A 12,051-nucleotide genomic window follows, 5' to 3' on the forward strand; every position below is an offset into this window, starting at 1 on the left:
TTTTTTGTATTTTTTAGTAGAGACGGGGTTTCACCGGGTTAGCCAGGATGGTCTCGATCTCCTGACCTTGTGATCCGCCTGTCTCGGCCTCCCAAAGTGCTGGGACTACAGGCTTGAGCCACTGCGCCTGGCCATACTTTTCTTTATAGTGTCTTGATGAACCTCTTCGTTTGTGGTCAGTGCTTTCTGTGAATTGTTTAAGAAATTCATCCATACTCTCAGATAATGGAGACAATGTTCTGTATTTCCTTGTAAACACAAAACAGTTTTACTTTCCATATTTAATCTGTCAGGAGTTTGGATAACTCATCTTCTTTAAGTGTGTTATAGCTATTTCTTGAACTTTTGCCCATCTCTATAAATTTTTAAAAGTTTGTTGAAGTCTTCAAAAAATCCTGTTGGGATTTTAATTAGTAGCTGGGACTACAGGTACACGCCACCATGCCCTGCCAATTTTTGTATTTTTTGTAGAGATGAGGTTTCACCATGTTGCCCAGGCTGGTCTTGAACTCCTGAGTTCAAGCAATCTGCCTGCCTTAGCCTCCTAAAGTGCTGAGAACTGTGCCTGGTGATACTGAATCTTTATGATAGTAACTCTTCCCATTCGTGAGCATGTTATATCTCTCCATTTATTTAAGTATTTTTTAAAAATTATTCGATAGTTTTATAATATTATCCATATAGTTTTATACACATCATTAGATTTCTAATTATTTTTTGATGCTAGAATGAATGATGTATGTTTTTAAAATTATGCTTCCTAAATATTTGTTTGTGTGAAGAAATGTGATTGACTTTTAATATTTATCCAATTATTCTAACAATGTGTGTAGATTCTTTTTTTTTTTTTTTTAAGACTAGTCCAGCACACTAGTGAGAAGGAGAGAAAGAGTGGAACAAGGAGTTTGATCTGTAACTGACTGTGAACAATCAATTGAGATAACTCACTACCTTGGGCCAGCCAATTTGTAGATTCTATATATGCAGTTGTATTGTCTGCAAATAATGACAATTTTGTTTTTTCCTTTCCTATTCTTACATCTTTTTACTTTTTTTGTGGTGTCCTTGCCAGGACCTCCAGTACAATGCTGAATAGAAGTAGTGAACATCCTTGCCTTGATGCCAACTTTTAAAAGAATGCTTCTAATATTTAATCAGAATAATGTTGGCTGTATATTTTTGGTATTTTTTTAATCAGGTTATATTTGCTAAGTTTTTCTTTTTTAGTTATAAATGGGTAATATATTTTAGCAACTGCTATTTCTGCGTCTTTTTTAAATGGCTTCATTGAGGTATAATTTACATACCATAAACTTCACTCAAAGTGTACAGTTCAAGAATTTTTAGTAAGATCTCATGTCCATTTCTGCATATTTTGAAATGATCTTTTTTTCTTGAATCTGTTAATGTGATGAATGATATTTATTTTTCTAATGTTAAACCATCCTTGCACTTATGAAATAAATATAATGTAACCATCACAAATTATTTTTTATACACTGCTGGATACAGTTTTCTAATATTTTATTTAGAATTTTTGCTTTTGTATTTATGAGTGAATTGGCCTGTATACTTTTATTTTCTTATACACTTTTGATTAATTTTTTTTGTGGGCTCACGCAGTCCTCCTGCTTCAGCCTCCATAGCAGCTGGGACCATAGGTGTGTGCCACCACACCTGGCTAATTTTTAAATTTTTTTTTACAGAAGGGGTCTCGCTATGTTGCCCAGGCTGGTCTTGAACTCCTGGGCTCAAGCAATCCTCCTGCCTCAGCCTCTCAAAGTCCTAGGATTACAGGTGTGAGCCACTGCACCTGGCCTTCTTGATTAATTTTGTATCAAAGTTATGCTGGGTTCATAGAATGAGTTAGGAAGCATCCTCTTTTTTTCTGTTCGCTGACAGTTTGTATAAGATTAAGACAACTGTTCTTCAAGCATTTGAGGAATGTAACTGTTTATCTATGCTGGGTGTTTTCTTTGGGGAAAGTTTTCAAATTACTGGTTTAATTTTTTAAATTGTTATAGGAGCATTCAGATTTTTTCCAATTCTTGAACGGGTTTGGCAAGTTTTATTTTTCTGGTGTTTGTCCATTTGTTTTCAATTTTATTAGCATAAAGTTGTTCAGAACATTCTCTTACTTTTTTTTCTACATCCATTGTTAGACCCTTCTTTTATTTGTCTGTGCCTTGTTTTTCTTAATTCTCTAGAGATTTGTCTATTTTATGAGCCTCATCAAAGAATCAACTTTTGCCTGTTCATTTTGCTGAATCTTTGCTTTCTAGTTTAACTTTTGCTCTTATTTTCTTATCTCCATTCTTCTATTTTTTTTACATTTATTCCTTTCCCCGTAAGTTGTTAAGTTTGATGCTGAGGTAATTTATATTTCACATTTTTTTAAGATAAGGATTTAGGGATATAGGTTTTCCTCTACAACTTTTATTGTACCCCACAAGTTTTGATATGCAGTCTTTTCAGTTCTGAGTATATTTCCATTTGTTTTGATTTCTTATTTGACCCATTATTTAGAATGGTGTTTTTCGAAATTTTAAACTTACAAAGGATTTTGGTTATCTTTTTCTTGTTGATCTGTAATTTTATTACATTGAGGTTAGAGACAGTTATTTTGCATGATGTTAATCTTTGAATTCTATTTATGTTTGTTTTATAACCTAGTACTTGGTCAACTTTTATCATGTTCCTTGTATGTTTAAATCTGTAGTTGTTGGGTTCAGGGTTTTATTTATGTTAAAGAAATCAAGTATATTAATTATATTTCAAGAGTTTTAGATCTTTGCTTTTTTGGGGGGTTGGGGATGTCTGCTTGACCTATCAGTAATTGTAGTGTGTTACAATCTAATATGGTATATTTTGCCAATTTCTCCGTCTGGTAATTCTTTATTTTTATTTTAAAAAAATTGTAGAGATGATATCTTGCTTTGTTGCTCAGGCTGGCATTTTTGTTTTGTCTTTGTTTTTGTGTTTTTGAGACAGGGTCTCACTTTGTCACCCAGGCTGGAACACGGTGTGATTGTGGCTCATTGCAGCCTCAAACTCCTGGGCTCAAGCCATCTTCCTGTCTCAGCTTCCTGACTATAGGCACACACCATCACACCCAGCTAATTTTTAAATTTTTTTGTGGAGATGGGGTCTTGCTACGTTGTCCAGGCTGGTCCTAAACTCCTGGGCTCAAATGATCCTCCTACCTGGGCCTCCCAAAGTGCTAGAATTACAGGTCCTTCTAGTAATTCTATCAGGCCAATACAAGTTTGTAATTATAATATCTTTCTGGTGAATTGAAACTTTGTCATTTATGTAGTGATCCATCTAAAAACTGTGTGTGTGTGTGTGTTTAATCTGAAAATCTCTTTTGTCTGTTACTTTTTAACTTACTCAGCTTTTTTTATTGTATCCATATCAGTCAAATTTGGATCAGAGAAACCACTTTTAGTGATATAGCATAAGGGATTTACTTGAGAGATGAGACTTTACACAATTGTGGATACTGGTTAAGAACTCTGCAAAGCTATTTCTTTGCATCTATTTTTAAGCCTGAAGTCAGTGGCTGGTATCAGGAAGGAGAACTGGACATGAAGTGGGTAAGAGCAAGGACAAACTGGAACTCATGAGGAGGACAAAGTCAAATTTGCGTCTGTCTCATTACCTACAACACTGATGATATGGATGGCCTTCAGGACAAGCTGGTGCCCTTTGCCGTGGAATTGCACATACACCTGGCCCAGGACCCAGAGAGGCTGAAGGAGATCCAGTGGGAGCTAGAGGAGTTGTAGCCAAATGCTGCCCTATGGCAATAAGGTGAACTACTAAATCAGCAATATTGTGCATAAGCTGCCACAGTGCTTGGTACCCCACATCAATCTTCAGAGGGTAAAAATGGCTATTCTTTCATTTATGCTTTCCAAATATGCAGATTTCTCTCATGGCCAATTGGGAAATATTTAGCAAAGGAAATTCTTGCAAGTATAGTTCCAGCTAGTTGACAGTACAAAACTGTAATATCTTGTGCTCTCTTTAGAACAATGAGAGAATCTAGGAACACCTAACTCTGTCCTATTCCAACTTAAATGATAGTTTTCTAATATTTTAGTTCTTCCTTTAAATATTACTAATTAAAAGCCATTGTAATTATTTTCTATAGATAATGTTTGCTTAAATTTACCTCATGTTTATCAGTTCCTTACCATTCCTTCTTGCATCTCAGACTTTCCTTCTGTGATCATTTTCCTTCTCCCCAGAGTATATCCTTTAGAAGTTCCTTTATTGTATATAGACCTGATGGTAGTAAACATTTTCATTTTTGTTTACCTGTAAATGTCTTATCTTTTCTTGGTTTTTGAAAGGATGACACTTTGAAAATATTTTTTTCTCTGTCTGCTTTTAAGGTCATCTCTTAAGCTGGTGAACTGCAGTTTCACTGTGAGGTGCCTAACTGTGGAATTTCTTCTATTTTTTTCTCCATTTGTGGATTCACTTATTTTGTTAGTTCTGGAAAATTCTGAGCCTTTTTCTTTGTAGGTAATGCCTGTTCTTTATGCTCTTTCCTTCTGAGACTCCCATTAGATGTGTGTGGGATCTTCTCATTCTGTCTTTCATATCGTTTAATGTTTCTTTCATATTTTCATCTCTTTGTCTCTCTGTGCTGCATTCTGGGAAAATTCTTTCAGTCTATTTTGCATTTCACTGGACTTTTCAGCTGTGTTGACTCTGCTCTTTAATCCATCTGCTGAGTTTTTGGTTTAGCAAATACATTTTTCATTTCTTTTTTCTTTTTTTTTTTTTTAGGTTTTCACTATTTATTTATGACAAATATTCCACTTCCATGATTTTCTCCAGTCAAAAGTTCTTTGAGACGATGCCGTCGGCCTTGGCCAATCGGAGAATGGAATCATCTGACTCACCCATCCTGCGAATAGCCCCGCAGATAGCGTAGGTTTTAAACTGGCCGTTAAACCTGCCTGTGACCTTGTCAGCCTCGGCCACGTTCATCTGGATGGATGCGTGGTCCTTGGCACCGATGATGCGGTTGCTAGCGGAGCATTTCCGCGGCACGTACAGGTCCACGAACTCGCCGGCGTCGTTCTGCATCTCGAGGCTGAGCCTGCTGCCGCCACACCGCGCGCGAGAGAGCCAGTCTTTATTATTTAGTAGAGTAGCTCAGTGTTCCCCTGAGTGTGGGTTTGGGACCACGATTTAGTATTTGAAACACTTTTACATGGTATACAAACATGGCCCTAAATCACAATGAATTATATAAAGAAATTTATTAATTTTTCAATTTTCTTTCAGTCTTTTTGAGCAAAGGTGTAGTTTGATGCTACTGTATCTCTGTCACTACTTTTAACACATGAATTCTTAACAATGTGAGAATAGCTGTGAGTCTCAGCATTCAGCAGGCAAAAGTATCTATTCTGAATTGTAAAATACTTCCTAAAGGTTATATGCTTTTTTGTTGTTGTTATCTTGCATGTATGGTGGTCAATACTGGGTTTTTTCTTTCTAATTTTTTGGGTTTTGTTTTTTATTTCTCATTTTTATTTTTTGTTTTGTCTTTTATTGCTTTTGTCCTTTATCACATTTAAAAATTCCTCTCATTACAGAGGTCCCCCAAGCCACCAAATTTGGTCCTTGCCAGGAGTATCAAATGATTTGGAGGTCTTTAGTCATGAGAGAGTAGTAAACAACAGTACTAGATAACACTGACTACTCATGTCAGTTTCATCAAGGCTAATAACTTTATGGACAGAGAAACTGAGTTATTTTGCCAATTTTAGAATGAATTTTTTAAAATTATACTTTAAGTTCTAGGGTACATGTGTACAACATGCAGGTTTGTTACATAATGTATAAATGTGCCATGTTGGTGTGCTGCACCCGTTAACTCGTCATTTCCGTTAGGTATATCTCCTAATGCTATCCCTCCCACGACAGGCCCCGGTGTGTGATGTTCCCCACCCTGTGTCCGAGTGTTCTCATTGCTCAATTCCCACCTATGAGTGAGAACATGCGGTGTTTGGTTTTCTGTCCTTGTGACAGTTTTCTCAGAATAATGGTTTCTAGCTTCATCCATGTCGCTACAAAGGACATGAACTCATCCTTTTTTATGGCTGCATAATACTGGGTTTTATTTATGGTCTTTAAAAGTTTCCTTTAAAAAATAAATTTTAAAAGGTGAATAAACTTAAATATATTTAACAATGTAAATGGCACATAAATATTAAAAAAGCAAAACTAAAAACTTGCTGCAGGCCAAGATAGTGCTCTACCTTTTGCATTAGGTTTTTTCCTGGTTTTTGGCTTGTTTCTTGAAATCTTGACGAAAGTAGAGTTGTTGTTTTCTACTGTTTTGTAAATGGCAGACATCTGATAAATGTGCAGAGGAATCTACGCAGTACAAGCTTCCCTTGACTCACATATCCTCGCTATTAAGAAGAGTTCTTTGGATGGAAAAATATTCTCAGTGGTAGTGTTTAGGTGAATTAAAAAAAGGACAATTTTGTTATTAAAATGGTCACCGTTGATTGGCATTTCATTCTTGTTGGATGAAAAGGCACCATCTCAGAGGGGGTTTTATGGATAATTGTAATGTTTATCTGCCTTTCTTTAATAAATCATCTATGTTAGTGATATTCCCTGGTAGGAGGTCTGTTAGTGCTTTAGGTCTGCAGTCTTGGTGGTGTGATGAAGCAAAGATTCCATTAAAAGCCTACTCAGGTCCCCTTGGAAGTTTCTTGCCGATTTCTTTCCCTTTTAAAAATTAGAAATTGTCAGGGAAGATTTAAAATTTTCCCTTTTAAAAATCAGAAATTTAATGGAATACATACCAACAACCAAGGTGAATTGTCAGTATTCATCTTGGTTGTTGGTATGTATTCCATTAAATGTATTGTTGTTATCTGATCTTTCAATTAGGAGCAAACCCTTGGAAAATTAATTGTAAATTTTGTCCAATTTACGTAGGGACCTAGGAAATTCAATTAAACATATGTTACATGCCTACACGCAACTAGTATTCTGCTAGGTACTGCAAAACTCATACCCATTTTATGGGGTATGAGTTTTTTACTTCCTACAAGGCCTTTGTTGAAGGACATACAAGAAAGTAAACTGCAAGTAGTCCAAGATATGCCATGTTTTATGTCAAACACAGATTAGAAATTAGGGCATGGCAAGGGGCTCCTGAACATCCATTTCGTAGTAGTGTGGCTGACAGCAAAGAGAAAGTTCCAGGAGTTACTTGGCATGACTGCTGTGATCCCTGTTAAAAGAAGGCGAGCTGCCTTGGGCATCAAAACAAATACCTTTTTAAGTCATTAGTCTGCTTATGATGTTCCAGACACAGAGACATTAGAGGGAAGGCCTAAATATTAGCAACACATTATAAAAATAGTTGCAAAACACACAGAGGCAGGATGTGATTGAAGAAGGAAAACTGTAATGTCAGACCTTCCATGTCATAGACCAAGTCCAGTGTCCTATCTGTGTTTTATAAATTAAACCTAGATAAGCTAGAAAAGCAATTCCCAAGCAAAAGCCTCAAGTAAAAGGATGTCAAATTATAAATTTCTGAGAGACATCTGATCATTCCATTCCTATTTCAGGAAGAGCCCAGTGCCACATAGCTTACATCTAGGCACTGTGCAAAGTCCGGGCTTTCAGGCGTTAGGCCCTTAGCAGACAGCTTTACTCATCAGGATTTGTTTTAGTTGCCCAAATCAAAAATAACAATAATAAAACTTCGAGTTAAAAATATGGTCACCAGCCAAAGCTAGAGAAGAGTATATCGTTAGCATTTTATAGCCATGAGTTCCACATCCACAGATTCAACCACAGACCAAAAATATCTGAAGGAAAAAGATAATAATACAATAATAAAAATACAAATATGATACTAGGCATTATAAGTAATCTAGAGATTTAAATATGAGAGGATGTGCATAGGTTATATGAAAGTACTATACCAGTTTATGTAAGGGACTTGAGTATCCTTGGAGTTTGGTATCCACAGGGGTCCTGGAACCAATCCACCAGATACCAAGGACGGCTGTAGACTGTTGGAGTCAATTGCCAATAAGTGGAAGAAGCTGAGCCTTCAAGCCAAGGCTCGTTATGACAAGAGTGGGCCGTTTCTCCCTGCTGTGCCTGCACAGAGTGCTGTAATCTTTGACTCACAAAGTAGTGCTGGCGAATCCCGGGTCTGGTTCTCTGGTAGGAGTGGAGCATTCCCCAGCCCCACAAATCAGCGTTGGTCCTGTCCTCTCCACCTGCTTTTTGCAGTGACCTGCAGAGCTACCACCATTAACACTGCCAGCTTTTGCAGAAGAATATATACTGGCTCAAACCAGTTCCTTGTACATCTTGTTTTTAAATGGAAAAATATAAGAAATGGGTATGTTTTATTAAGTGGAAAGGGATGCTCTGAGCTATTCAAAGAGCAAAGAAAACAAACACTGATCTGTTCCTTGGGTCCCTAGCTTGCTTTTTTCAGGACCGTGGGCTTTATTTCTGCCCACCTATTGGCCACTAGGCCAATGACCCATCTTTGATGATACTGTGAAAACTGTCGCTATCATGAGAGCATATTCCGTGAGAGCCACACAAGAATCTCAGACAGGGAAATTCCTCCTGTGGTCAGCTTGTATTTGACGTGTGGTTGTGGCCTTCCTGCCTTTCTTTTCTTCACTTCCTGGCCTTAACAAATTGTAGTGATCTCTAACGAGAAAACTAGCACACAGAAAAGAAAATTTATGAGTATATTTCCTAGAAAGTCCAATCTCATGTTTGGATTTTAAAAAGTGAGCCAGATTTTTAAGTCGTTACCATCATCTGATTCTAAAATATGGGTTTCAGTCTTTACTTTTATACTTCTTAGTCTTCTAAAAGTTATTCAGAAGTATTATTGATACATACTAGAAAATAGAACTGCTTTTATTGGCCATCCTCAAGTTTCATTTACATCAAATACCCTGAAAGTCAGTGATGAAATGTTACCAAAATCAATAAATTTTGTTTTGGGATTGATTCTTTTTTTCCAATTGGTTGTTCTTCGTGCACTCTTGAGCAGTGGTCAGGAAACTTTCTGAAAAGAGCCAGCTAGTAAACATTGTGAGCTTTTTGGGCCATATATGCGTCACTGCAGCTATTCAGCTGTGCTGTTACAGGATGAAAGCAGCCATAGACAATAGGTCAACAACAGGGTGTGGCCACATTCAAATACAATTTTTATTTTTGAACATGGATATTGGAATTTTATATAATTTGTACATGTCACAAAATATTTTTTAAAAAACCATTTAAGAACGTAAAGATTATTCTAAGCTCACAGACCGTACAAAAATAGACAGTAGACCAGATTTGGCCCTGTTTTATGGCTTTGGTGGAATAGTAAACAAAACGTCTTCACTTGCATTTCTTCAAGTTCTAGGAGAAAGCACATAAAGTTCTATTGCTATCAGATATATAAAAAATACCATTGCCTACTGAAAGATTCTAAGCTTAATGTAAAGTCAAATACTCCAATTGATGAAAACGTTGAGTGATTTCTCCTAGAGATAACACATGCCGTATGATTTAAGCAGAATAAGACCTCTGTAGATGGTAGCTCTGTTTCTTTGGCATCGGTTGATTAGACACCTACTGTGTGCTCAGCTCTGGCTAGGTGCTGGGGGTACAGCATTGAACATGGCAGTCCCCAGTTCAAGGTTTCATGGAACTTTTTATTTTGCTGGTAGTTGATTGATCTTCTGTAATTAGTTACCCGATCTGAAGCAAATCGTATCTGCTGTGTGATGTCTCAGACACTAAAGTGACACAAGTAGATGTTTGGCACACAAGCTATTCTAAAACATCTCAGTTTTTGTCTGGTCCTGCATCTGTCTAAAAGGATTTACCTGTTTTTAGTAGTCCTGAAGGAAGGGTTAGAGCTTTTACCTTTTCAACTTTGGGGGCAAGTATGTAGTGTTAAACATATTGCTGTTTTCTTTCAGGTGCATGCTCCGAGTCCTCGATTCATTTGGTACTGAACCCGAATTTAATCACGCAAATTATGCCCAATCAAAAGGCCACAAGACCCCCTGGGGAAAATGGAATCTGAACCCTCAGCAGTTTTATACTATGTTCCGTGAGTATTCCTGTTTCATGTATGCTTTCCAGAATGCCACCAAGGATAGATGAAAAACTTAGCCGCCATCTATTTTGGGTTATGATTCTCAGGACCATTAGCTGTAGAAGTCTGTGCTGTTGAACCTTTTCCTTGGGAATTACTGAATTTTTTTGTTTTGTTTTGTTTTGTTTTTTAGTTGAAATCAAAAGGCCACATTAACATTTTTTGAAAAGCCTTGGAAATATTCTGGAGAAAAAATGTTCAGTACAAAGGATCATTAGAAACTACTTGGGAAAGGACTTTGCAGTGACTTTAGATTAGATTGGCAGGCACTAAACACATTTTATGCCACATAGATACTATTTAGGGTACACTTTGTCATTAATGAGGGGTGAAGTCTTTCATGCAGATCTGTTTTCCACATAATTAAACCGTAATTATTTAAGCATCAAACTTTTTAAAGAAAAAAATAGCTTTTAAAAAATGGAACTGTTTTAGGCTCAGTTTTGTATTTTACTGACTTCTTCAATCCTAGGCCCAGAATGAGATTTTACCTTCTCTTGCTGACTTGGTGTCATTGTTTTCAGCAGCAGCGCTTATTTCATGAGCCAATATAGTAAGAACAGCATACCAAATGATGATGAATTAACTGGCCGCAGATGCTAGGCTCTTAGACATTTTCTGTTTCTATAGGGTTATTTTCCCACTTTTACCATTTCTTCCTGCTGCTTTCTGTTTACCTGGCCCTAGCCTTATTTCTAATTAGCTGAGGACTGTGAACTCAGAAACCACATTTGATAGTGTTTATGCCAACAATGAATTTATTTTGTAAGTCAATAGTCTTGAGTAATGAGATGAAGCCCTATTCCAGAAGTGAAAGGCCACATGAGGTAATTTGGATGATGAGAGAATTCCTGTTTTCTAAAATTATCAGCATAAACTTGATCCAGAGGTTTCCACTTTGTAACTTCTGACATGAATCTGTTTGCTTTGTAGAACCAAGACCCAAAAGACCCCTTCTTAATCTTCTTCCCATGTGGTTGTCCCTTCCCATTGTATGCAGCTACCTAAAGGTAACCCCTGTCTCACACTCACTAAATGTAACAGCACATGCATTGGACTAATCTTTGGGTGTTAGGCATGAGAAGGGAGAATTAAGAATGGAGAGTAATTTTAAAAATCAACTCATCCTTAAGTGTTCTATTAAGCTCAGATTTGTGACAGTGTGTTGTATGCTTCATAAACATTATTGTTCATGGAGCTGTATCATCCTGCTATTACATACCGTCCCTGGGGCACAGTTCATGGGGCAAATTGATTTTTGGCACATTAGGTAACAGATGGCTTTACCTAATGTGGTGAGGATGCTCAGTTTGCCTGTGATTTGACTTTGCTGTGTAACTTTGAGGGATGGGATAAGGTGGCACAGAATAGCCTAAGAAGTGACCTGTGTGTTAAATCAAGTGAAATAAAACATTAACTGTGTTCAAAGTGACTAAAACTGCTGGGTGATATGGCAGGTGTGTGCCCTACAAGAGATGGAGTTTCCAGGGAGTAGAGAAGAGAGGTTTTTTTTTTCCTAGAAAACAAAGTTCTATTTTAGAATGTTGGAATTCACAGTCCTGCAAACCTATTTTGTTCTCCATGGATGGAGAATTTCAGCAGTATTGGTTGATTAAATTGAAGGAAATTCACTGCTTAAAATGTAATTCAAGATGAAAACATGGGTTAATTTCTGTTAACCTGGGAAGGGAATAAGTTCCCTAACCATGACTCAGAATTCAGCAGAAATGAGGGAAAATTGATATGCTTGACTATATTTTTAAAAAAAAGAAGAACCTGTATGGCAAAACAACAACCAATAACATCGTAAGCAAATGATATCACAGAAGGCTAAATTACTAATATAGACCCTTATATGTACACACACATAT

At 36.8% G+C, this 12,051-nt stretch overlaps 1 protein-coding gene and 1 pseudogene across 2 annotated transcripts in view; one reads left to right on the plus strand and one right to left on the minus strand.

Moving 5' to 3' along the window:
- The window catches only part of MGAT5 (mannosyl (alpha-1,6-)-glycoprotein beta-1,6-N-acetyl-glucosaminyltransferase), a 214,620-nt gene that overhangs the window by 95,083 nt on the left and 107,486 nt on the right, over window positions 1-12,051 (plus strand). The window contains exon 10 of the mRNA XM_011937716.1: window positions 10,002-10,135. Coding sequence (XP_011793106.1) covers window positions 10,002-10,135 — 134 coding nt within the window. The remainder of the gene's footprint in view (window positions 1-10,001; window positions 10,136-12,051) is intronic.
- On the minus strand, window positions 4,770-5,141 carry LOC105508784 (annotated as a pseudogene). The gene has a single exon (XR_001001330.1). The product of XR_001001330.1 is annotated as a 40S ribosomal protein S21 pseudogene (transcript).

This window comes from Colobus angolensis, unplaced genomic scaffold (assembly GCF_000951035.1).
Source record: "Colobus angolensis palliatus isolate OR3802 unplaced genomic scaffold, Cang.pa_1.0 Scaffold168, whole genome shotgun sequence".
In the NCBI taxonomy this organism is placed as follows: domain Eukaryota; kingdom Metazoa; phylum Chordata; class Mammalia; order Primates; family Cercopithecidae; genus Colobus; species Colobus angolensis.